At 43.9% G+C, this 27,014-nt stretch overlaps 1 protein-coding gene across 3 annotated transcripts; it reads right to left on the bottom strand.

Moving 5' to 3' along the window:
• Positions 1–356: 356 nt before the first annotated feature.
• On the bottom strand, positions 357–26,415 carry gramd1a (GRAM domain containing 1A). 3 transcript variants are annotated; one of them, XM_061081591.1, is made up of 19 exons: positions 26,388–26,415; positions 15,503–15,722; positions 14,560–14,580; positions 13,524–13,608; positions 13,268–13,371; positions 12,956–13,051; positions 12,302–12,382; positions 11,642–11,760; positions 11,019–11,328; positions 9,115–9,268; positions 8,196–8,342; positions 7,269–7,390; positions 6,653–6,795; positions 5,806–5,909; positions 5,367–5,597; positions 4,821–4,905; positions 3,485–3,592; positions 2,438–2,558; positions 357–2,328 (listed from the first exon to the last, which is right to left on the bottom strand). In XM_061081591.1, the coding sequence occupies exons 3-19, from the start codon at positions 14,575–14,577 to the stop codon at positions 2,227–2,229; spliced, it is 2,130 nt and encodes a 709-aa protein (XP_060937574.1). In that variant the 5' UTR covers positions 14,578–14,580; positions 15,503–15,722; positions 26,388–26,415; the 3' UTR covers positions 357–2,226. The 3 variants fall into 3 exon arrangements, with proteins under 3 accessions (XP_060937574.1, XP_060937573.1, XP_060937572.1); XM_061081590.1 differs by lacking the exon at positions 26,388–26,415 and adding an exon at positions 25,119–25,338; XM_061081589.1 differs by lacking the exon at positions 26,388–26,415 and adding an exon at positions 22,379–22,855.
• Between the last annotated feature and the right edge of the window lie 599 nt (positions 26,416–27,014).

The raw sequence follows: 27,014 nt of genomic DNA, 5'->3' as shown, positions 1-27,014 counted from the left end.
CAGTTCATCAGAGTCCAAGTCACAACCGGTCAAAATCGGAAGAAAATTCCTTAAAAGGGCAAATTCATGTTGAAAAAGCCAAAAACATGTTTTGTAAGGACACAGTTGACCTTTGACCCTTCAAATCTAATCAGATAATCCATGAATCTTAATGCACCATATTTTCGGAGGTAAAGAAACACACGGACTCAAAGACGAGTGAGGACTTGTTGCACGATTTAGTTTTCATTGCTCTCCATGGCCTGCTGTACAATCACATCTTTACAGTACGTTCTCACCCCCACTTCCTCAGCTGTGTCTCTCTTTCACTCCCCCCCCCAAGCCCATTTCCCCACTCCCTCCCCCCCCCCCCCTGAATAAATAGTACATCCTTTTGTTATCCGCGGATGGCCGTGCACAGCAGGGCCCACATGCTTCCGTAGCCACTTTTTTCCAGTGACACAGAGAAAGAGGGAGAGAGCGAATGAGTGCGTGAAGGAGGGGTGGTGGTGGTGGGGGGGGGTTGTAGAGTGAGCACTCAGAGGAAAGGGAGAGGAAGAGAGGGGTTGAAGTGATGAGGTGGAGAAAAACGAGGGAGCACAGACGAGTGAGGAGGGAGAAGACGGGTGGGAAAAAGAAAAACAACTAAAGGCGACAGGATGAAAGGTAGAATACAAAGAGGGGTTGAATAAAAAGAGAGGACGAGGGAAATGAATCTAACAGACAAACACACGCGCACATAAAAAAGAAACAATACTGCAAATCAGATTCCCTTTTTTCTTCACCTGGGCCGATGCGAGTCCATGTTGGTTCTCTCCTTTTGAAATGTGCGACCCAGTTGGACAAACACGTAACTGACTGGTCTGATGATTTGAAGTTTCTACCTGATCAAGTCTACAGTAAATACTCAACTGTTGAGGTCTGGCTCACGACCAAACCCTGAAAGAGGAATCTCAAAAAAAACAAGAAGAAGAAAACTAAATTATATATATATATATATATATATATATATATATATATATATACACACATGAAGAAAACCTAATACGGGAACTGAACATCGGAGGATGTAACATTGAGGACTCGCACTCACACACATCTGTGACCTCAAAATCTTCTTTTCGTGGATGTTCACTGCCTCTACACACATTCACGCACACTTCATCATCATCATCATCATTATCATCATCATCATCATCATAATAATTATATACTACTTTGTTTTGAAACATTCAAAAAGTACTAGAATCACTATTGTCATTATTGCTGTGACCAGTAATCGTGTTCAGTTCCTCTTGGTCCGCACTGTAACAGCAAATCAGAGCACAAGACACCCACCATGTGACTTCTTAGAGCAGGACAGGACTTCAGATCAAAAGTCATTGGTAATAATAAGAATAATAATAAATACTGTAACGGGCCTCACAAATGAGCCAACACGTTGATTTTCAAAAACGATAAAACCCCGACAGGAGCAGGAAGAGGGGGAGTGTGTTTGGGATTCAACCCCAGATGTGCGATCTACATCTAAAAAAATCTGGGTGAAAACTAAAGTGTCGATATGGTCCTCGTCCCCGTTCGCAGACGACCTCTGACCTCTGACCTGGGAGGTGCAGCCCTGACGTCGGGAGGGGGGGGCGTCCTGCTCCTGTCAGCGCTCCCTCTCTCCTCCTCCTCCTCCCGTTTGCTCCTCGTGTCCACACAGCAGGTGGTGTTCCCCTCCTCTTTTTGTCGTTGTCAGCAGCCATGCACCAGAGGAAAAGGCATCAGACTGATCCCAGGACTAGGAGGCAGAGCTCCCACTTCGCAGCGTCGCTGATGCTTCCCCCACCGGAATCGATGAACTGTTGCAGGTCAGAAGAGAGAAACTGGAGTCTGTGATAGTCGTGGAATCGGGGACGAGGTCTGAGTTCAAGTCATTCTGAAACGACGGGGTCTGTGATCCTGGAGGAGCGGGTGGACGGTCGGAGTCAGCCCAGCCAGTGGCCTGCTTCCACACGTGTCGGACAGATGACTTATTGCTGTGGTCCTGAAAACCTTCCCTCCTTCGACTGAGTCCACTGAAGCTGTTACTGGTTGAGGCTGTGGGGGCAAACGCTGCCGTTTCAAGTCAGTCAGGCGAAGAGAATTGTTGGTAAGGTAGTTCCTCCCCCGCTTGTCCCACACCTGGTTTTTTGCGATTTGGAAATGTGGGAAAGAGGGGGAGAGGGTCCGCCAGGGGAGGGGCCGTCGGAGAAGAGGTAGGGCTCAGGCCTCAGTCAGGGACTCGGTGAGCGTGTCGGTCGGGGGCTCCTGATGCTCCTCGGGGACCACGATACCCCGGTGGAGTTTTTCTAAAGACTGTTTCATCTGGAAGACAAACACGGGTTGGGATGTGAGAGAGAGTCAGATATGCAGGATCACATAATGCAGAGAGAGCATCAGTAGTTCTCAACAGACTGGAACAAAACCCACTTACCTGGTCGAGAAGGGTGACGGACGACTGCAGGATCTGCTGCCACTTGCTGAGCTGGGCCTGGTGGAACTGCCTCTGGACCTGCAGGACCTGGGCCCACTCTCCAGCCGTCTGCGGCAGCGGACTGGACCAGGTGAAGGGGAAGAGACGCGGAGAGAACAAAGAGCAGAGCAGAGACCATCAGGGTTTTGTTGCCAGTCGTGATCTTTTTTCTAACAGACAGTAGGGGGCAGCGGAGAAAAGCTAGAAGCTCAAGACTGGCATATTGTTGATAGATCTTTAGCTCCGATGATGGACGCCATGACGGCTCCACAGGAAGTTCTCTCCTGAAACGTGGGAGGAAGTGGAGACGCGCTGTCCATTTCTAAAATACAGTCAACGGTTCTTTATTTCCTCAAATCATTATGTTGGTAGGACCATAGACTAGATGTCTCGTCTGCGTTGCCGGCCAACGGAGCCGGACGTCACCACATGGCGGCCATCTTGCCAGAGGTTGCTCGCTCACCCATAACATTGTGTTGGGAGTGGTAAATAACCATAACTTGCTAAATTTTCAACCGATTTTGAAACGGTCTGGTTTGTTATAAACGTCAGAGATGTAGATATGACACTGCAGTGTCATAACTACATCGCTGATGTTGTACCAACACAATGTTATGGGTGAGCGAGCAACCTCTGGCAAGATGGCCGCCATGTGGTGACGTCCGGCTCCGTCGAACGAGACATCTAGTCTTTATATATATCTATGGGTACGACTGGGAAATGTTACGTATACAATTTTATCAGAAAGAAAGTTGTCTGTAGAGTTTGGTGACATTTGTCAAGTATCGATGTGATTCACTGTAGAAAATCTAAATGATGGTCACTTTTACACACTTAACCTTGAAAACGCAAAGGTTTAATTTGTTGCTCTGCACTTTAACTCTGAGGGACGTTCCACACCTCAGATCCCATGAGAATAACTTCAACCAGAGACCAAATCGCAATCAACACTACGCTCCCACCAGGTGAGGGTATAGTTCTATAGAAAAAATAATGCAGGGTGTTTACCTGTCAGCAACAGAGTAGGAGTGCCACGTCTCCAGTGTATGAGCCGCTCTTTCCAGAGCGTACAGCTTGTAGAACAGCAGCATGTTGAGAGCCACCAGCACCACCAGACTGATGGAGACACACAGAGAGAAAAGACATTTAAACATTTACCAACTGCAGTGGAAATACTCAAAAACACATCGAGTGAGAAATAAAAATGAGCAAATGTAGATATTTCATGGTTGGTAAATGCAATCAAAGTCCAATTTCTCAAAAAGCAGTTCTCAGTCATAACATACTGTCATTTAGTTACAGGAAAAATCCAGCCACACAAATATTATTGTTATAGACACTTGCTGATTTAAAAGGTTTCCCTGTTAGCTCCATTTTAACAGCAGGATAAAAACGTCTCCCCACACTCACCAATCTGCATAACTCGGCTACACAAACTTTCACCAGGAGAAACTCTGACTTTGATTTATTATCAGGTCATGAATAATTATCTGAGAAAACAATTAAAAATAAATAAAATCATGGATCTGCCACCGATCGGGATCTGAATCCATTCTTTGCTCACCCCATGACACAACCTTCAACCAAGTTTCATGGAAATCAGTCCAGTAGATTTTGTCTTTGACTACAAATACTACAAAAACTATCAAATCACCCAAGTTTGCTTCACATTCAATCTGAACAATTCGAATGGTGGATTTTTCCTGTTAGAAAATGATGCAGTTCATCGTTTTGCAGCCAATGGTGTAAAATCAAAGCCTCTTATACGAACCTGATACAGATCCTATGCACAAGAAGTATTGCAGAGAGGAGGAGAAAAGAAGAGAAATAGCAAGAGAGGCATTGAGAGGCTGTTAGTATGAAGAAGATCTACATCCAGCATGTCTGGATGAAGGAGCATTCAGACATGGATAGAAACCAAGACAGCAGAAAGGTAATTAGATCGAAGCTACACAATCAAACCAGCGATTTGATCGGGTGGGAACTCCTTAAACTCCACCATTCATCACTGTATAGGAAAGGATGTACTGTGCTTCTAAAGAGGGGGGGGGGGACACATGCAAGGACGCACACATGCTTCCATGTGTAGATTATACCATTTACTTTATTTCTTATACCATTAAATCTCTATTCAGAAATGCTAGTCTCTGTTTTGTGTAACTCATCACGCGTGAAATGACCAAGACACAAGATTCTTATGATCAGTGCACAGTGAAACTAACTTGAATTAAAAATACAGCAAGGAGGGAAACTCCGAGCGCTGATTCACATAGTCGCAAGATATTCATGGCCTCACATACACACACTAACACACACACACACACACACACACTCTTGAGCTTACATGAAGCTGACGATGAGCAGGATGGTGGATATACTGCTCTGACCTCCACCACGCGAACATTCACCCAGCTTCATATACTGAGAACCTAAAAAGTCAAGAATAAGAAAAAAAGATTTCACATGGATGTAAACATGGATATAACAGTTCAGGGATTTAAAAAAATAACTTTTTGTTTGACCTCAGAAATACACAAAAGCCCAATATAACAATGAAGGGATTTTTAAAACCCGGTAAAATGTAAATCAATGTTTCAATGGATTTTCCCACCAAGGGAAAAACATTTAGTAGTTATCGTTGATGTGAATGTCGGACTAGAAATATTAACAAGACTTTGTAAGTTTTTAATAATTTGTAAATCCTGATAAACAGCAAACAACCTCTGATTGTTTCAGTATCTGTAGTTACTCCAAATAAAACCACTAGAGGGCAGTATTGCACACAACATGGATTTAACTCTGCTTGGTTCCATGATGGGCAGTGATGGTGGAAGTTTTGAAATTCCCACTCTGAGCCAAAGCTCCACTAACTGTTTCCTCCCTGACTCACCGGCTTCTCTCCTCTCCCTCTCCTCTCCCATTCCTCTGTCCCCTCGTTCTCCGGTGCCCGATCCTCCCCCGTCCCTCTCTCGCTCCCTCTCGCCCGGCCGCCGCAAGCAGGTGCGCTTACGCCGGCGCAGGCCCGGCGGGGTCTTGATGACATCGCCACCCGCTGCGTCGCTTGCGGTCACCACGGAAACCTCAGACTGCAGAAGCGTCTCCAGCTTGCACACCTCACTTTCTGCACGGGGCAAAGGAAACATGTGGAGGAATTAAAACACACCCACCACATTAATGCTACATGGGCCGTGTTTACATTCAAACTTTACTTTTGTTCAGTTATTTACAAAAGGGAAATGTGCCTGAATGGGACTCTTTGGTTTCCATGGGGACGTGTGTGTGTGTGTGTACGCAGAGATATGCTCGGAGAGGGGAACCATGTGACTCACCCATGTGTCTGTAGTACTCCTCAGTGCCGCTCCAGGTGTTCTTTTCAATCAGGGCTTTCACCAGGCTCCACGGCTGCTTCCGGTAGCAGATGTCTGTGGAAACTCTGGCCAGAGGAAGAACAAACACACTCATTTCCTTGGATTTTGTTTATCTGCCTGTAACCAGAAGCCACTCTCTCCTTTTTGGATTCATAGAACAATAGTACACTAATGGGAAAAAGGTTTTATATAACCTCACGTGTGTGACAGCCAAAGCCCTCACTTAATGAAATATATCTTATAATCACATTGCATAACGGTCTATTCAGGCTGCTGCAGTGTACAAATGACTGATTCCCTTTTCTTCCTCTCATTGTTGAATTTTGCTGCAAAAGGCCAAGAAAGACGTTCCTGCTCTTTGATGTTGAAACGCTGACATCCAGATTTGTGTTTGGAGATAATATGTAAACACCCCTGCTGCTTTACTGGCCATAAACTGATGTGTCATCAACTTGCGTACAAAGCATTTGGCCAGTGACGCTTGCATAAGCCAGAATCAAGCATTTATCAATGGAGAAGAAATACCAGTAACTGTTTAGACTATGTAAGTATTTGGAAAGCAGCGAGGGAGCAAGCTGGAGAAAGGTCTGATGGGATCATTTCACCAGTGAGAGTCTCTGTCAGGACAGAGCCAGTCAATAAAGGTTTACATCATTTATTTTGCTGCAGCCTGACAGCACATGTGTGAACAAGGGTCAAATGTGAAGAGGTGATGAAACATGGCAGCGGAGTCCTGTTTGTTTCTGTCCCGTCCCACCCGCCTACACATCCAGGTGGATTAGCTGAGCTGAGACAACAACAAACATACCTGAACCGGCTCTTGTGCTTGCTGACGGAGGTGAGGCAGAATCTGTGGACAGTGTAGAAGTAGTCCTGGTAGGGGATGCCCGAGGTGATGACCTCCGAATCCACCACATAGCACTCGCCTCGGACGCTGTTCTTATGCAATGTCTGGAAGCCGTGGAAAAGGGGGGAGGTGGATGGTTAATGATGAGTAAACTTGATTGTGCTCTCATAAGTAATCCTGTGCTCCAGAGGCAGCGTGTCTAAATGAAAAGCAGCACATTCATGCAGCGTTGCAGTGTTGCCAAAGCGTAACAACGAGTACAAACTGTACTACTGTTGAGCGGTGAACACACAACCTCTTTATCTACAACATCAAATGACCTTTTCACAGCAGTTAAGCAGTGAGTTTTTGCTCCCTATAAATAAAAGTAATTTGCAACAAAAGCACGTTTAGCATGAAAACCAGCGGTCAAACCATAAATGGGCCAAAAAACTGAAACCAATATAAAGCAAATTAAAAAAAGATTAAAAAATAAAAGTTAAGAGAAAGTTCTCTTCCTGTTCAAGTTGAATAAGCCCATTGTTAATATCCTGCACCAGAGCCTGAGTTCCAGAGAGCGTGTCTGTCAAGGACTGACCTGCGTTTCCACCACAGGGGCGGTTTTGGGGCCGAGGGGGTTGTTGAGGGCGACGGTGTAGCTCAGCACACGGCTGGTGGTCCCACTGCTGCTGTCCTGCTGCCAGTCACCCAGCACCAGGTCTGTCAGAGAGAGGGAGAACAGAGTTCATAAGCAAATCCAAAGAGAAGACATGAAGAGATTTTGTGAAAACGAGAGGACACGAGAGAATTTCATGAATGAAAAAGGGGAGAGAGACCAGTAGATGGAGGGGTTGAAGGAGTAGAGAGAGAGAGAGAGAGAGAGCGAGAGAGAGAGAGAGAGCGAGAGAGAGAGAGAGAGAAAAGAAAGAGAAAGAATTCCCCAATTAGAGTGATACAATGTTCTCTGACAGGCTGAGGCACCAACTGGGGAATAAAGTTACCCCAACTTCACGGCTTCATCGCTGGCCTCATTTAGACGAAGGAGAAAATGTAAAATACACAACGTGTGCGTGCAAATATCCAAATAACAATGTCAATATTTGTATATGTACAGCGAGAGAGCGTCTCCACAGTTTAAGCTTAAAAAGTAGAAACCATAACAGGTTCCAAAACTCTTTTTACACCATAATATCTAAAAGTTCCAGCTTGAGACAGAGATCAAAGCAGCATCAAAGGTCCAGTAACCTGGAAACAACAAACGCTGCTCTTCAGATGTCCGCGTCACAACAGGAAAAACTCGCTCTCTCACTGTTTATGTGACAAGTAAATACAAGTCGCCCTCTGGAAACTATAGGAACGTCACATAATCACATAAAGTTAACCTAGAGCTGCTTTCACACATGAACTCTGGAGACGTGTCCTCACCGACTCACACTGCTGCATTTTCACATGGGTTCACTCAGACATTTCCTAGACATTAACCATGTGTGTGTTTTTGAGTGGTGTGTGTGTGTGTGTTACCTACCAGTGAAGTGTCGCTGAGAGAAGAGGTGCTGGATGAAGTGTGTGTCAGCGGAGAAGAGCAGGTCGTGCAGCTTGTCCACACTCATGCGGACCACAGTGTTGATGTGCAGCCGTCCGCTCAGGTCAGCACAGAATGACTCCACCTCACCTTCACATCAAGAACAGAATATCAATCATGTATTTTTCACATTGGGTTCTTTTTCTGGTTGTCGTCATACGCCCGATATAAATATACATTTGTCTTTTAATCATGGTTAAACATTTATCCCTGGTGTAGATTATAAATCCAAAACTGGACTTTGACATGTTTGTTTTAGAGGTAGATTTGACATCATAATAATGACAGTTATTCAGTCATTGCTTTATGTTTTGCTGAATGAGGGAAAGCTCACTCTAGAATAACATATTGTTAATCTTGGCAGTTTAAAAGTATTTTTTAGGGTTAATCATCTGCATTTATATATAACTGAAGTTTAATGACGTACAGCCTCTGTGGTTGTCGAGGACATAAAGCCCCACAGAGCAGAAAATCACACCATGTTAATGTTTAAAAGAATTTCCCTGCGATTACTGTTGACGTTGAAAGAAGAAGACGTGAAAGCAATGAGGGAAAAAGACTCAGAAGGAAATAAAAGAACTCATAATAATCCATGTTATATCCAGACACGTCAAATAAACAGTGAATTAAGAAAACAGAAAAAGGTGTTTAAAAATAGTATAACAGCCTTTGAGATATCCAACCAGACTATCACAAATACGTTTAAGACATTCCCCTCCATTATTAAACAACGGAATCCAGTTAAAAATAATAACTTGATTAAAAATTGTATTATTAAAGTGTTATAATGTATTCTGGTATTCTCATCGTTTTGAATGTATTGTCTGGTGTCTTGCACAAATGCCCCAAAAACATCACTCACTCTCTTCATGCGTGTCAGAGGAGTTGCTGTGGTCAGAGGGCAGTTCCTCATCGTTGGTGATGTCCAGTGACGAGAGGTTTCCCAGACTGGTGGATGGTTGGGGCAGAATGTGATTGGTCAACTCAGACAGACTGTCCGCACCCTCTTCTAGATTCTGAGACAGCGAGAAAAGCAGCACACGAGAGGAGTGTCAGTGAAAGGTTTGTAGAGAAATCACCCCATTGTCAGATGACTTGAGATGAACAAGGCCTCAGCTGGGCTGAGCTCGTGTGCAGCCCGAGCAGACCCACCACCGCAGCCGTTTAATTAATCTGAGGCCGACACACAGTCGACACAGCAGTCCATTATTCACTGTGGCTCAACCTGAGCTCAGTCTTCACATATTGAGATTGATTTCGCGGGTGAAAGCCAACAAGAACAACTACGCACTATTCGCCAATACTCAGGTTAATGAGCATGCGCCCCAGTTCTCATCTATTACTTCAAGTTATTCTGCTTAGATTGAATCAATTCTTTTTGACATTTTATGCCTTTATTGGACAAATGAGCGTAAAGAGGCAATTACGAAACAAGGGGAGAGAGAAGGGAGACAACAAAAGTCCCCGACCGGACTCAGGTGGATGGTTGTGTGACATGGACTGTAAACAAGACGCCTCCCATTAAAGTTTGGTGCGAATCCAGACCAGTTGACGGATCCCAGACTTTTTGTTTTTCTTCCTTCTTTAACATTGCATGTTTTTCATGGACGGATATTTATGAGTTTGTGTAACTTGGTGCAGATCCAAATAAAAATCAGGATTTAGTGAATTTAAATGTGGCTCCCTAGGGGGACTGTTGGGAGTAGGTATGCACTTAAGTTTTTTTTTTTGTTATTGCTTTTGTGTCGTTATCTATGCATGTTGTGTTCCTACTCAAATTCACATCAAGCCACAAAACCAGAGGAGTCATGTCATGTTAAAAGGGCAACTACGGACACTGCAAATGCTTGGCTATTGGAGTGAGTACAAATCAGACTTGTACATCATGAATCTGGCTAGACACCACTGTTTACATGCCAGCACACTGACATTATACAAACACAGACAGCTCCAGATCAATCAGTGAACTGCACAAATATTTGCTGCAGGTTCAGATTTTGGTTTCGCCCACAAGAGTATGTAAAAACTGATGCGTCAGTTTGAGAATGCAAAGTATCTTTATCACCGCAATGCATTTACATTAGTTGAGATCAGATATATATGGTTCATTTTCCATATCCTCCCTCATAGATATAAGAAAAACGCCCCCCTTAATCAAATCTGTTCACCGGTTAATTCCTTAGAATTTCATGGATAATGGATTAGTAATATTTGTATAATCCTGCTTAAAGTCAGACAAGACGCAATGAAATAAGAACACAGGCAGAGGTGAAGATGGCCGACACATTAGCAGTCGAAACAGAATTCAGAAATTCATGAGGTTCACTGCATCTGCTGCTAACGGGACCGTTGTGACCCCAGAAATCCTTGTTCTCCCAGTGGATAGCTATAGATCTGGCTTTGAGTCTTGCATTGACGTTTACAAGAGTGACAGGAAGAAAAGACTCAGGGTACTGATCTTGTTTTGTTTGTCTATGAGGTGTGATTACAAGAGCATTGTGTGGATTCTACTTTATTGACTCCATCACTGCCGAATAAGCAAAGGCTAACTAAACAGACAATTGCGCAAATATCAGGAGGATGTCTTGAAACCTGTTTTTGAACATTCATAACGATGAAGGGTGGTGCAAAGTCTTTTTGTATTCTTGCAAAACTGATGTAAAAGAAATAATTTAAAAAGTGGAAACTCCCATGTGATCCAACTGAGCATCAGCCTACCCCGAAGCAGATGTTGAATAAGTGTGGACGTCAAAGAAGAACACTCACAAAGGAGGCAGCAGCAGAGACCGGGGCCGAGGCAGAGGCGTTGGTGGGAGTGGTGGATGGCAACGTGCTGTGGGAGCTGGTTAGGCTGGGTTCGCTGAGGTCGGAGCTGAGTCTGCGTGCAGATGCGGACGCCACGTCTACGTGCAGACAGGAGGCGGAGGAAGAGAGAGGGGAGCTCCCGAGGTTTGTCGCAGAGGAAGAGCTGGCAAGACCGCAGGGCATCAGGGCAGGGGGGGAGCTGCCCGTGGAGGTAACCGACACCGAGCTCAGGTCCAGAAGATCTGTGACCGACACAGACTCGTCTCCTGGCCTGGAGGACGAAGGGAGAGGAGATGCAGGATGTTAGAGTTGTTAGAGATTTGATGCAGTTATCATGTGAGCTCACATGCCTCCCAGGACAGTAAAAACTTAATGGATGATAAACATTGAGTAACCAAAATAAAATTAGAATTTGATTTCGCTGTTGTTCTCCCAGCACAAGAAATAAGGCATGTTGTTCTTTTCATAACACGCTCAATAGTATTAATTGAAAAGTGTGTTTCTGATGCATACAAAATATATAAAGCTCCGAAGTAACATGTAAAGACCCTTATATGGTCATGTCTTCACACGTGACCACTCACAGTAGGCCGTTCATGTGTTCGGCGGTGGGGGAGACGTAGTCGTCGTCTTCACTCGTGAGGCCCAGCTCGGTGCCGTAACACTGGTGTACGATGTGCCAGAGCTCTTTGGGGGATAGGGACTGTGAAAACAAGACAGGTGAGACAGATAAGTGGACATCACAGTTGTGTAGACAAGAGCGCGACTCACAATTTTTTGTGTCATCGCCCGAGAAAACCACTAATCAAGCCCAACCTGAACCTGTCTGTTTTATGTCTGAAACCCACCTAAGCCTGATGCTGATTTGAGCCCAGATATGGGGTTTCAAAAACTCATTGGCAACTGGAGAAAAATAATAATAATCTGGCTAAAAGCCGTGCAGTGACACAATGACACTCAGCCAAGTCAGGTCATGTTTCCTCTATATATGCAAAGTTTTATCTCGCCATCTGTTGCCATTTGCTTTAACTCTAATCTGCTGTGTTTGTGCACCAGCGCTGTCCAAATAAATGTCTGTGTTCAGACTCAGCAAATAACAGGGATTTAAATTGTTCTCCAGAGCCTGCGTTTGTGGCCATTTCCTGCTTCTTGACACTGAGGTCTATTCTGAGACATTAACTACTAGCCATGTCGCATCAGGCTGCAGCACACACCACCAGGGGGGGTGGGAGAGGAGGTTGTACCTTGTCCAACAGTGCGTTCTGCCACAGACGGAAAATCATCATGAAGCTGCGATCCCTTGCTCCAAAAGAGGTGAAGAAATGCTGAGGAGGTAAATACCAGTGTGGCAGGAAGGAAGGAGGATAGGAAGGAAGACAGATAGACAGAAAGAAAAGAAGGGAGACAAATGTGACAGTGAATTTGACGAATGGTTTCCCTCTGCAGGGATGTTTGCTTTGTCAGTCAGACGAGAAACAGTAGAGTCAGCTGATTTCAAACTGCTTCAACAGCAAAAAAAAAGTCATTTTAAGGGAAAGGAATCAACAGCTTACACTTTACAGGCTTTTGTAGAAGCCGTAAACCTGAACTGTCAATAACTGTCAATAACGGTGGGGTAATGCGGCTGAGGGGGTAGAGCGGTCGTCCTACAACCAGAAAGTCGGCTGTTCGATCCCAGTCTTCCCCATTTGCGTGCCGAATTGCCCCTCATAGGAAAAAAAGTGCCGCTAATAGATGCACTTTATGAATGTGTGTGTGTGAATGGCAAACTGTACTGTAAAGTTCTTTGAGTGGTCATAAAGACTAGATAGGCGCCTACATACATACAAACCATTTAATACAAAAGAGTCAAATTACAAGTCTGTGTCAAACAGGGCTTAGTATTATTTGAGTCTGACCTTCTCATTGTCAGTGCTGATCTGGATGGCGTTTGGGATGAGCTTCGCGGTCTTCTCCTTGGTCATTGAGGTCACATCTTTCAGCAGGATAGTGATCTGAACAGAGCAGGAAACAGATTTACTGTGCGTCTGCGTCAGTGTGTGTCGGACGCTCTTATCTCACTGAGGACCTGAGCGTATCTATATTGATCTGCAAACAAGTCATTTAAAGAGACTCCTTATCAGATTGCAGGTGTCACATTAACCAGGTTACAACCGGCGTGTGTTTGATCGTGCACGTGCAAATGTGTACACAGTGCGTGCGTGACTTACAGTGGTTTCCCAGCGGAAGATGTTACTGTAGAAACAGAGCCAGTTCTCTGACAGGTAAAGGCGGCCCTGAAGCAGAATGTCCTTCTGCAGAGCACAGGAGTAGTCTGAAGGCCGACACAGGGAAAGACAAGGGGTCAGAGGATTGAGACACAACCGCTCGTATCAGGAATCATTCCAACAATTTAAGAGGTCGACTTCACAGAGAGAGAGAGCATTTAATCTTCTGGTCTTTGACACGCGTCTCTGTCTCACTCACCCACTATAAGTCGCTCTGAGTCCGGGAGTTTCTTAAAGAGTTTGCGAAAATCCTCGTTCCGCTGTTTGTATGTAGGACTGAGAACCTGAGAGTGAGAACAGGAAAAAGAAAGGAGAACATGACCTTCTGATTCACAGCAGTTACCTGCTCGGTTATTTAAAAGATAAACCAAAAAACAAGTCCAACGGCAGTGATCAGTGCTTTACTGTGGCACAGTGTGAGAGGAGAGGCTCATGATGACGACACAACTGTCCTTTAAAAACCCGTTGGGTAGATCTTTCCTGCTCATCACTGTGCACAAATATACTGTATGTGATTAGGCCTCAAGGGGCCCCTCGAGCGGAGTCCTGTACTGGTCTATGGTCGCAAAACACACACGCTACATGCACAGTCAGTCAAATGCACTTGGTAATGGCCTCCTTACCTTCCTGTTAAGGGGGGTTGAGTTGTGCTCTCTAGAATGTGTCTGTGAATTGCCACAGCTCCTGCGCTTGTCCTGCAGCTGTCAATGTGCGAACAACTGTGCCGAGCTTGCTGCCGTAAAAAGCTAATACTTTGCGGATCTTTTTACAAGCAGCAAAGCCACTAGAACATATTCACCAGTGCATAAGTCTGTCCTTATTTTGTATATTTAGATGTTGTAGCTAATTTGCTGTCGGTAGTGACAGTTATCTGAGTGGAGGTGAAGGGGTCAAAGGTGGTGTCACAGCGTTTCAAAATAAAACAAATCCTTGCAGCTGACTGGGCTTCATATAAGCTGTGTTTTATTTCTGATTTCTCCGGAAAAACGAATTCTTCTCACACGCTGGACACCTGTATTTTTACCCGTGTCTGTGAATTTGTATATATATATAAATATAACTTCCACCTGCGGGTACCCGACCTGGTGCAGGACTCTACCGACCGGTGCCAGCAGATGCATTGAAATCTAATGCTACAATCTCACTTTAGAGGAAAGCCTATGTCAACTTCTTCCACCTTCAACTTTCCCTGGAGTGAAAAAGTGTGTAACGAGGGTCTGTTAATGTGTACTTACATTATACCAGCTCTGCATTTTCTGTGAAGAAAAGAAACGGCACATTGAGTCGTTAGCAGTGAACAAATTTGTCAGCAGGAATACAAAAAGGTTACACCACTTAATCTTTAAAAGGTACGAGTGTTCAATGCCCTGGTAAAGCAGCACAGCTTGATATTTAATGCATGTGATCCCGCCAGTCAAGTCCAGACCGAGGCCAAGTCTGTTTTATGTAACCTCGATGTTTTGCTGTTTCCAAGCACGGTCCAAACTATCAGCACGTCTCCATTTCGAAAAGATACGCGTCACTAACCAGCGTTAATGAACAGTCCTTCGTACACAAAGCAGGTACATACAATCTCCTTCACTTAGAATAAACATGCTAATGTAAACATCCATTAATACAATCTGCTGACAGAAGCAGTCACCACAGCACTAATAGGGAAGGTAAAGGAAGTACAAGAATACTGTGTAGAAATTACTGGTAAACCAAATTCAATCTTATCTTATTTGTATTCCGCCAAATCAGAAGATGTTTTATCTCAATGCCCTTTTTCATAGTGAGGTGAAGACCTTACAATATTACAGAGAAACCCAACAGCTCCCACAATGAGCAAGGACTATGCAACAGAGGAGACACTGGAGATATACTTGGTATTTAAGGTGATAATTATGAAATTCTGCCAGATGAGTTCATTCATGCACAACTGTTTCTAGTGTTCAAATTCTGCAAAGTCATCATGAAAAGGATTCGAGTCATGGCTGAGGACACACCACAAGAATGCAGGATAAATGGCCTGGATGTAATAATAGGTTTGATTTAGTGATGATCCCAGTGAACTATAATGACATTGGGATCACAAAAAGGAGATTTGAGACTTTGGCTGACACACAGTACACAGCGATCAGCCTGTGTAGTAACCGGAACACAGGGAGAGCGTATTCTCCAGGGCAGTGAATATACCTTGGCATTGCGGCTGAAGTGGCGAGAAGCAAGCGGGTAGGCAGACGTGAGGGAGGAGGCCGAGGGAATGGAGGGCAGGGGACTGTCCGAACCTCCACCTCCTCCACCTGTGCTCTTCTCGCCTCCTCCCTCGCTCTCACTGGCCCTGCCACCCCCGAGGACCCTGCGCCGCAGGGAGGGGGAGCTGCCGGGGGTGCTGCGTGGAGAGTTACTGGCCGTACTGGAGAAAGAAGAAAGACACAGTGAGATTCACCTCGGGGGAGAACATTGGAAATTGTTTCACATGTCAAACTCTAAATTCTGCTCTGACGTGCGTTAAATGTCTTTTTAAAGGCTGCAGGCACTTCCTATTTGATAATAGCATATCATCTCCGACTGACTAGCGGAGAGCAGAGAAAGGCTGTGTAAGGTCAGGGTTATCAGCTGAACTCATTTTGAACGGGTGCAGCAGCCTGACAGCGAGGATATTTAACGCTTGGTTAGGTAATGTGCCTTAAGACAGACAGTCAAGGAACCTAAGTACAAAACACAGGAATCACTGTTTACATCACTTGGAGAAACTGTGGTACACAAACTGATCACATTGGAAATGGTGTTTATGGCACTTTGAGAACCTTTTCCTCCCGTAAGTCATAAAGGACCCAAAGGTGACAACATTGGGTCCAAAATAAAGTAGAGCCAAAGCGTCTCAATAGCCACATGATGGTTGGTGGCAGTTTAGTTCATAATTCCCATCTCCTCCATGTTAATAGACAGGACATGGACCAAACAAAACTAAATCAAGGTACACGCTATTCTAAATTACAAATGTTCCTTTGTCTTCCTATGTATACACATGCTGATACCATTATTTTTGTATAATCTATATTTTTGACTGTATACGCTGCTAAGACAGAGGTGAAATTAATAGTCTGGTCCAGAAACATTTGTGACAATCGTTTCCATTGTGTACAAACAACTATTTTCTTCTTTTCCTTAGTCCTTCTTAGCACAAACTGAAAAGCAGATGAGGAAACAACAAAAAAAAGAAATTTATAATATTTTCATATCACCCTAACCCACTTGTTTAAAGAGCAAGACCATCATCTCATTTTATATACTTAAATACAGATTAAATTAACGAAGAAAGTCTCTTAGGAGTCTCCCTTCAGCTGTCAAAGCATCACATCCAGGTTAGCGGCCCGTGGCTGTATTTATGCCATAACATGACTCGCATGAACCCACGGTTCTTCAGAGCATCATCAAACTAGATTTTTTGTTATTGTTTTGATTATAGCTAAAGTAAATAAAAGAAGAAAAAGAAAAATTGTCTTTTCTCTTCTATAGTGCGTGGCATCTTATTCTATGTTGTGATAATGTTTTCTTGGTGCCGTCTGGGCCAGTTCCTCTCTTATAGAGAAGTTAAAAATGAAGTGGGTGCCGCTCCAACTCGGATGTTGTCAGTGACAGGAGCTGGAGAGGAGAGCACAAGACAAAATCACCTCTGAAGCTAAAGAGACATCATCCCCACATCTCACCAATTTGCTGTTATAGGAAAATAATCAAAGAAATATGACTTTATCTAATGATGGCGTGTTGATCAGAGCGGCGGAGTGTTGACACGCAGCATTAAGCCATCTTGACATGAGGGGAGAGGAGGCTGTAAATAGGCTGTGCGGTCAGTCGGTGCGACTGAGTGTGACCAGGACACTGAGTGATGTCAATCTGTGTCAGCGTGTGTTTACAACCCGTCAGCAGCACAAATGCAAAAGGCCTAGCAGCAGCATTGCCAGGTTGTTTGTCGACACAAACCTTCTGCTATAGCTCTGGCCGGGTGTCGTTCAACCTGGTAAACACTGTCCTCTCACCGGCTAAAGGGAAGCTAGCACACTGGCGACCCACAACCCAACCAACACTATGTCTCGCCAGACACAAACACACAAGAACAGAGCTAAAAATGGTCGAGGGGAAATTAGGCAACTGGTTCAAAAGTAGCTAGGTTGTGCAAAAGACGATGTGGTCAATGACAGGGGGCGGAGGGTTGGGGGTGGGGGGTGTAGACAGACAGTGTGACCGATGGAGCACAGACAGGATGAACATAAACAAATCACCAGCTCTCACACACACACACACACGCTCTGCAGGTTTTGCATCTAGCATGTCTGCACCATACATATAAGATCCGGTGGTTATGTGACCACAACAAGCGATGCATGAGGAACAAGGACTGATTCCCTGCATGCACAACACATGCACAACACATGCACAACACATGCACAACACACGCTATCTATCCATGACGCACACTTACTCGAACATGTCATGAGGCGGTTGCTGCTCACGGTTGTTTCAGACGAGAATTTATACGATCTTGCATCAGTATTGCAACGGTGTCTCCAGTGTGTGTGTGTGTGTGTGTGTTGTGTGTGTGTGTGTGTGTGTGTGTTGTGTGTGTGCAGCTAAAGCAAACCAGACGCTAAAAAGGAGGAGAAGGGAGGAGGAGGAGGAGGAGGGGGGTGGGGGTTGGATGTCCGCTATTATGCCTCGTTTCCTTCGCTTATCGGCGGGATAGAAACGTCCACCATCGTCCACCACCGCCCCGGAGGATCGGGACTTCTTAATCTCCCATCGCGGCCCGAGCCCGAGCACCTCGCCGCCGGGTACCGGACACTCCGCCGCTCCCTATGCCGAAAGCAGGAGCCGGTGCCGGGCCGCCGTCTCTGCGTCCATCCGTAATCCGTCTCTGCAAGCAGCAGGGGCCGGGTGGGAGGAGGAGGAGGAACAGGAGGAGGAGGAGGAGGAGGGGGGAGGAGGGAGGAGGCGGCTCCATGTGTTCAGCGAGGTGGAGGCATCGACGAGGAGGAGGTGGACGGGTTTAGAGATTAAATCAATGTATGGATGGATGTCTAATTCTAGTCCGGTGAAGAAAACACAGGCTCCCAAACAGGAAAGACCCTCAGTGAAATGCATGTTCTTCCACCAAGACCCAACAGTCCCCCCTGGTGAAAGCACGTTTAAATGCTCTCAATCCTAATCCCACACACTAATTAACCATTCACTCAATATGTCTGATTTATTTCATCAAGATTCAATGAATTGTTTTATTGTGAACATATTCATAAAACCCTCTAACAATATTACAGAAAGATCCCTGACACATTACACACCATTCCACTAAATTTCCAGGTAATCCGTCCAGTACTTTTTTGTGTATAAATGCTGAGTGTACTAAAAATGTAAGTCGCTTTGGACAAAAGCGTCAGCTAAATGACATGTGATGTAATGTAATGTAATGTAATGTGTAGTTCCGCTCACTAACAAACAAACAAAAATAACGCACATAAAAACCTAACGTCCTTGGTAGATTTAAAATGCTTCAAAAGACGTGTCTCCTATTCACTCTCCAATTCATTTACGACAATCCTGTATTTCCAGCAATTTTTAATAAATGTAATTCTTTAAATTGGGGAAAGAAAACTAGTCGGGAAACATGGTAAACTCCACTTGGGTCAAGCAGCCTCCTTGGTGCAGTTTTCCTACACAGGTTCACTACAATGCTACAGAGTCCATGTCTGCTGTAGTGAATCCACCTGGCCAAAGCACAGAGCCCACCCAATCCCTCAACCCCCAACCTCTCTGTCCATCCCTCTGGATTAGAGTCCACATCATAATCCACGCTGGGCTGAGCCAAGCCAACATCTCCACCATTCTGTCTCCCTCAGTGTAATCTGCTTTTGTGAGGTTCACCAATAGCCCACAATAATGTCAGAGTTCCGTGGGCCGAGTGGGCAACAGAACAAAGCTTCAAAGAATAAGTACAAGATGTACATTTTACACTACAGGGTTTATACGTGCTACAAGAAGTAAATGCTCTACTCGTACGCTTTTTCCTTTCTGCCAATCGGAAATGATAAAAAGAAAAGTGGATCGATGCCTGAGATATTTAGGAGTTTGCTGCATGTGCAAAATCAAAGAGCAAAGGATAAACACTATCGATAATACAAAGCAAACCAGTGATAGTGACGATAATAGTCAAGTACAAAAACGGATTATTTTTGATGATTATGTGTTGCCGTTTGTATATGTGTGAAATAAAAAAGGTCCTGCAGAGCGTCTTCAGTAACAAGAAACAAAATATCGGATAGAATGTCCTTTGAACCCATTTCTTAAACTCTTCAAATTGCACTTTAGACTGTCCTCTGCAAACAGACACACAAAGAACAAGTCATAACATAAAAGGGTTTACAGATTAGCGATATTTAAAAAACCAAAGGCCAACAAGTCTACATATATGAGTAAGTAAACATTAAACAAGTACAACAAAAGAAATAGGATGATCAGGACGTCATCATGTGTATGTCATACAAAAGTCTTAAGTCCGCTCCCTACATTGCAACGTGAACCCTTAACTAACCAGATCACACGTAAACAATGTTACATGAAGACATGAACCTTGGTTCTTGACTCTCAGGTGTGAAACCGTCCCTCTGTCCTCACAGAAAAAGCTAGCGACCCGTTGGCCTTTCTGAGCCGTGTGCAACAAGTTTTCATATCAGCAGATGTGTCATTTCTTGCAATGCCTCAATTTGCCTGAAGTGTAGAACTGGCCGAGCGCACAAGACCCGTGCAATAAAACCATTTAGCTACAGCTCTAACTTGTCATTGAAAATCTTATAGCATCCTCTCTGAATCCTATCAATGATTGATTACTGTATAATGTGTGTCGTGTCCACAGTCTGGACTGAAACACCAGTGATTTAATGTGTAACAGCCCGTCTACAGAGTCTTAATGGAGTCTATATCTTGAGGCACGATCAGGGAAAAGTTGAACATGATTAAAGACTGTTTCAATAGAGTCCAAAAACCAAAAATGAATCTCCAATACATCCCATGTCTGCTGTGTCAGATACCTGCAGCTGAATTAATGTGTGAGAAATTGATTGAATCAAAGATTTATCACAGGAGCTGCTTAGTGTCACAGTTCTGGGAGAAACGTAACAGTCTCAGCTGCAGTGAAAAGACCAAAACTGTATAAACACGTGAAAGGAGAACAGAAATTCCTCAAGATGGTTTTAGGCAATGCATTTAAAACAGGAGATACGGTTGCATAGTTAATATTTGTTTTACTTTCCAGCTTTTTGACAGTGGAGGAGGAAGCTGTCTTTTGCAAATGGGCAGACCAGGTCCACTATAACAATATTTTATTTTTAGTGTTACATTTAGTCTTTCATTTGTGCTTCAATTTTATTGTAATATACATTTTATTTATGTTTTTACGAACATCTTGACTGATTGTTGGCAGATAAAAAAAAAAGAGCTGATATAAGCCTTTGTGTTCAGAGATTATGTTTTCAGATATGAAAACCGTAATTTCCAAAAATAAAAAGTGCATTTATGTTTATTTCAATATGTATACTTTTAATTTATGGTAATTTGTTATAGTTTATTGTTAAACTGTAAGATATCAAACCTCAATTACATTTATCTGTCAATTGGGTTTGAAAACGACATTTTAGGAATTACACCCACACCCACACACTTCCTAGTATCAACATCTACGCCCAAATTCCATATATATTTTTCCTGCTGAACTAGTTTTCCTTTTTGAATATTTGGCCATGTGTGTTGTAATTACCAACACAGTATAACTTTCCAGTGTAAATATGCATCAGAAGTTGTATTTTGAAAAGCAAACCCACAATTTGATACAAGAGATTTAGTGCTACGTGTGAATAGCGAAATATCATTATTTTATGGCTATCACTTAATTATTAAGTTATACAGTATATACAGTAAAGCATTGGCTTAATAGTGGAATAATTCATAATCCCATTGCCTAAAGCGAATATATCAATCAATAAAATCATGTGTAAATGAAAATAACAAGGCCACAGCTGTTCATGTGGAGCACAGGAGAAACACCCTCTGCTCGCCCTCTAAAGCCTACTGCAGTGATGCCTTGAACCTCCTCTGATTGGACTCACATGACATCATCAGACTGAGAGCCGACTCCCATTGGCTGAGGGTGATGTCATGATCCAGAGGAAGGATAAATGGCGCATAAACCCCGCCTCTAGCTCCTTGTGACTGACCCAGCTCTGTTTTTCCTCGCTGCTCCAACAGTGGTCTCACTTTCTTTGTTTACAGTCGACATAATGTTGTTGTTTGGCTTATTTGAAATGCTCGTCTAAACCGACAGCTCACGCTACTCCTGGAAATACCAATGTATGATGGACATTTTCTTTTCTTTTTTTTTAAACAGTGATGCAAGAGCATTTCTTGCTTTATCACTTAAATTCTACCACCTCGGTGTTGGCCTGCTAATGTATCTGACGTCCCAGTGTACCATGAATCAACTCAGCTTAATCTGGATTTGAACAGTGTAATCTGTCCTCACTAGTTTTAGCCAATAGCTAATTAACTCTGTCCTGTTTCCAAAATAGTTGACCTTCTGTGGCAGTTAAGGAAAGTGGACTAAGAGTAAATCTGTCAGATGTGAGGCCATTTTACTCCCAGCCAACGTGCACAAATGAGAGGCTTCTCATTCCAGTCAGTCATTGGAGCCAAATCTGGTCTCAGTAGGCCTGCATGCAAATTGGCTGAGGTTTCACAGAGCTATAAGCACTGACAACCCATGAGACAGTCAAACATAGTGCTGACAGTGTGGACACACTGTTCCGAGCCGTTGAACTCTATGAGGTGGTGCTGCTGTAAGATAAGTGAGCCTTTCTTCAAAGAGAGAGTCTGAACGAATGATAGAAAAATAAGCTTTAGTCGGGGCCCTTTGCTCACAAGGTAATAAAGAAATTTGCACACTATCACTTTATTTCCCTACACGTGTCATCCTAGTGTTTCTAATCTTTGGCTGGTTGGTCGGGATGAATCCAGCACACTAACCTGCAGCTGTCCCAGTCAGACTCTCTGCTTAGCAGGCTCCTGAGAGACCAACGAGAGCGGCGGCTGGGAGAGGGACTACGAGACCATGAGCAAGACGGTGGCAGGAGAAGGTCCTGTGACGTGCTTTGCTGACCTTGATCCACCCCTTCCATGTGAGGGGCCACAGAGGGCGAGGGCGAGGGGCTTCGGTGGCGATTGGTGCCCTTCTCCAAAGTGTCCTCTATCAGAATTTTCGGCGTTTTGCCCCGCTTCGGACTGCAGCCATGCTCTTCGTCGTTTCGTTTCTTAGTTCTGGTCCTGCTGCGGTGGGTTCGACTGTGGCGACCAAAGCGTGACACTCTGGGGCTTGGTGAGCACGACCAGGACTCTGTGTCCGAGGACGGTGGCATGACAGTCAGCGTTGGGACTGGGATGGGCTGAGCCAGGGTGGTACCTTCTGGTCCCACAGGAGAGGACGTAGTCATCTTCAAAACTGATTAATTTTCTCTTTTAGTCACATTAAAGGCATTAAGGCACAGATATATGGTTGTTGCATCTCTAGAGCTGAGACTGAACCATGACCAACTGTGGTGTTCCAGCCATGCTTACATTTGATATAATTTAGTAACAGGGTGGGTAAAAAAAAAAAGCTGGTACTCCCTGCATTCAAATCAGCACTGACTTCTTATGCAACACTAACCATATTAAAAAGATGATTAAACCTTCCCCATATATTGTGAACTTCCATTTTCTTCCTTCCCCATTATTGGTAAAAAACAGTGGTTGGGTGTTACTTCAGAGTCAATAGCGCAACCGCAAGCTGGGAGAGGGCCTGTCGGATTATGTGGCAGGCCTTCTCTTTCAGGTAATCCATTTCCAGTTATCCGCTCATGTGCATATGTTGGGTAAGAGCAGCTAAAATGCTGCGTCGTCTATGTTTAGTTTATGCGCCTCGCCCCTTCCTCCTCGGCACTGTCCGGTGTTTCTCTTTTTCTTCAATAATCCTCTCCAGACTTTGGCAGACTTCAATCTTGAATTTTAAAAAAATCAAGCTCATCTTTGCAAGAGTGGAAGTTTCAGACAAAGACGGATCTGTGTCTGGGTGTTGCTACCTGAGGAGTGAAAAGAGCAGAAACTTTGCATTTAAAAAGGCTGTCCTACATTTAACTGCCTCTTTATTTTGAAGATATATTTTGAATGTATTTGAATCTTTTGTTTTTTTCTTGAAATATTAATCCTTAACAGGACTATGGCTATTTATGACTGGCTTTTGAAAATGTCTCCTCTGCCAATTCTGGGAATATGAGGTATCATATGACGAAGATTTGATTTGCAATGAAATACTATTCCTGTTAGAAGACAAAACATATAAAATATGAATCTATATTTTTCAGGTGGGGATCGTTTGTTATCTTTTTTCATTAATTAACCCAATTTTGAAGAATTGCTTTGTTTTTTTCAGTGATGTTACTTTAAGTTTTCTCCCTTCAAGTGACTCAGAAATCGCCCAAACTGTGACCGTTGGACTGACTAACACCAGTCAGTGCTTGTTCATCAGCAGACTACAACAGACACCCAGAGGAAAGTCATCCCTGAGTGATGCAAGGAAATTCTCTATCTGTTGCTCGGATGCAGATGTTCCATCTAAATGCCGACATTTCCAAGTTGATCCGGCCAGAAAAGAACAAACACACAATCTCACACACTCACAAGTACCAGGCACTGTAGGAGACACAAACAAACAACACACCCTTTGAAAATGCATCTTCCATGAAGAGCTCCAATGGGGTCATATGCCACCAAGGTCATCACTACATTACAACATACTACAGATGTGTCCTTCAACCGAGAAGGGTTGTGTGTGTGTTCCCCAAAAGGTAAATCAGTAAATTGTAAGGTGAAGACATGTTCTAAGGTTAAGTTAAAGTGTGTGTGTGACAGTTTCTGATCTTGTTAACTCTTTAGGACCTTTCCCAGCATAAATACTGACCTTGTGAGGACCAGGACAACTAATTGAGACCAGAGTCAGGTCCTAATGAGGCAAAATGTCCTTTTAAATTGTGTTAAGGTTAGGGCTAAGGTTTTGGTAAAGCTATCCACACTAAAAAGGGACGGCTGTTCCATACTGTATGTGTGTACTTGTACTTATACGTTTGCTAGAAGCCTTTTGAGTATAAACCTTCCTGTGTGAGGACATTTTGTCCAGTCGACACTTTTTAAACGGAGGTGTTAAAGACTTGCTTTAGAGAGTTACGGTAAGGGCTACTAGGTATTTAGATGTTATGATTCAGGTTTGCAGGCTAGGGAATACTTTATACCTATGCCCCCCCCACAGAAGTTGACAAAAGTACATTAATATACGTGTCTCCATTGTGTACCACTTCCAAGGAAAGGACGTCAGACTGTATTTGCTGTGATCTGTTTGGACAAGAACAATCTTGACACATACTTGTTGCTCGTCTGTAATCCGACATAATCTCCTGCGCTGCCTTCGCTCTTTGGTGGGGGGGCACTCGCAGCCTGATCTTCATTGTTTCTGCTACAAACTACGTTGAGCTACACAAACAAACTACACAACACTACACAACACTGCACCTCGACCGCGGAGAGAAAAATGCAAACGACAGCAGAAAGAAGAGCCCGGCGGCGGATCTTTTTTCCTGCAACAGCTGGTTCCGAGAGGAGAGAAAGTTCATCACAACAAGCCACAGGACTCGGGGGTCCACAGCCCGGGGGACGAGCCGGGGGCTGGAGCTCCTACCTCCCATTGGACGAGATCCCCCCGCTCCTGCTGGGCTCCTGCTCGGCCTCGAACACCAGCCGAGCCACGGTGCGCGACGCGAGGTTAAAATCCACTTTTTCGCAGGAACACATCAACATTGTCCCCACCACGCATCTGCCGGCCGCGGCTAACCGTTAGCTTGTAGCCACCGGCGGCTAGCTAACCGTTAGCTTGTAGCCGGCTAGCACTGGGAGAGGGGAAAAAAAAAAGACCACCGGAGTTTTCAAGCTAGCGTTACCCCCCCCCCACCCCTCCTCCTCCACCCCCCAGCTCACACTTTAAAAAAAAAAAAAAGAGGAAAAGATGACTATCATTTCTAGTTGAGCGACGCCTCCTTTTTATGCGTTAAAAACCCCCCCTAGAATAAAACTCCGGTTTCACGTCCACTAACACAGCTGGACACCGGAGTTAGCTTGACGCGGCTAGCATTGCTAACTTGCGTAAAAGTTAGCAGACGATGCATTTTTTTGTTAACGATAAGTGAAAAGAAGAGAAGTCAGGCAGTTGAACCCATTCAAGCAGGATGTGACGGGGGTCGAGAGGGGGGGCTTACACGCCAGAACAACAACTATCATTAATATAACCTGTTAGAAATAAAACGCTCAACCAGCAATATATCATGTAAACGTACTTTATATTAAATGTGTGACCTTGTTGTTATTACTTGTGTTGTACGATACAAACAGCCATAAGAGGAAGGAGAGGAACACCCCTTCCGTTAAACTTAGTGGTACGGTCCGGGAAAATAACTGTCCAGTGGATGTGGCGACATCAGACAAACAGAGTCTATGCGAAGGTGCTTTGATCTTTTATCAAATACTTTTCAGTCATTTGATTGATTGATTCAACAACACAACAACACGTGGCTTTTGTCTGGATGATCTGTTGTCAGGTTATTTTAACGCCGGTTTTGTCAATTCGAGGGAAACAAGCGTCTTATTTAAGTCATATTTTTCTAGAGCAAACTTTTTTATAACTTGTATTTATAAGTTACACACTTGGAGGAACATCCACAGATTCTGCTGGTTTTCTGAGTTCATGTGAAGGGAGCTGGTGCGTGGCCAGATTAAAGTGCAGAGAGACAGTGCGACCCCTTGCGTCTGACGAGGTAACATGCAGGCATTGTTTGTAACATCAGCTACTTCACTAAATTGCTATAAATTTGCACAGGAGTCCTACTATAAGCAGACGTTATTATTTTGTATAGCAGCAAAAATTCAGTGGCTCATGTGGGTGTGTTCATCTCACCTCCTGCGTCCTCTTGCTGCAGCATTGTTTCATATGGTCTCGTGAACTATGATAAGTCGGAAGCAGCCTGTGAGATATTGGATATCTTCTCCAGGAAAGATGCAGTAAACAGGGCCAGGTCACCTTGTCCTGAGCTGGAAACAAAACGTTGACAAGACGCTTTCAGTTAGATTGACGATGATGAAAAAATGGCATTTTTTACCTAATACATGCACAGACTGTACAAATAAATTGAAATGTGGTTGATTGTAGGGCTGTAAATAACAATTGGGTTCATAACTGGGTCATTTTCTAAATCATTTCCTGATCCATAAATCAAATAATTAGAACTTTATTCAGATTTTAATTTAGCACCAGCCAATCTTTTTTGGTATTGTCTGACCAACAGTAAAAAAATTCAGTTAATATCACAAGTGATATAGAAATGCAACAAATCCTCATGTCTCAGAGCAATTGTTTCATAAAAAAATGGGGAAATTATTCTGTTTATCTCCTCTTTTGGATTTATCAATCATCTCAGCTCATCTGAATTGAAAAGAACACAATAGTATTAGTGTACTTTACAATTAGTACTGCATTATCACATTTCTAACGCCCACACCTCAGGATAAACACGCACACTTTGCA

This window comes from Limanda limanda, chromosome 11 (genome assembly GCF_963576545.1).
Source record: "Limanda limanda chromosome 11, fLimLim1.1, whole genome shotgun sequence".
In the NCBI taxonomy this organism is placed as follows: domain Eukaryota; kingdom Metazoa; phylum Chordata; class Actinopteri; order Pleuronectiformes; family Pleuronectidae; genus Limanda; species Limanda limanda.
This window is presented reverse-complemented; position numbering and strand designations above follow the sequence as displayed.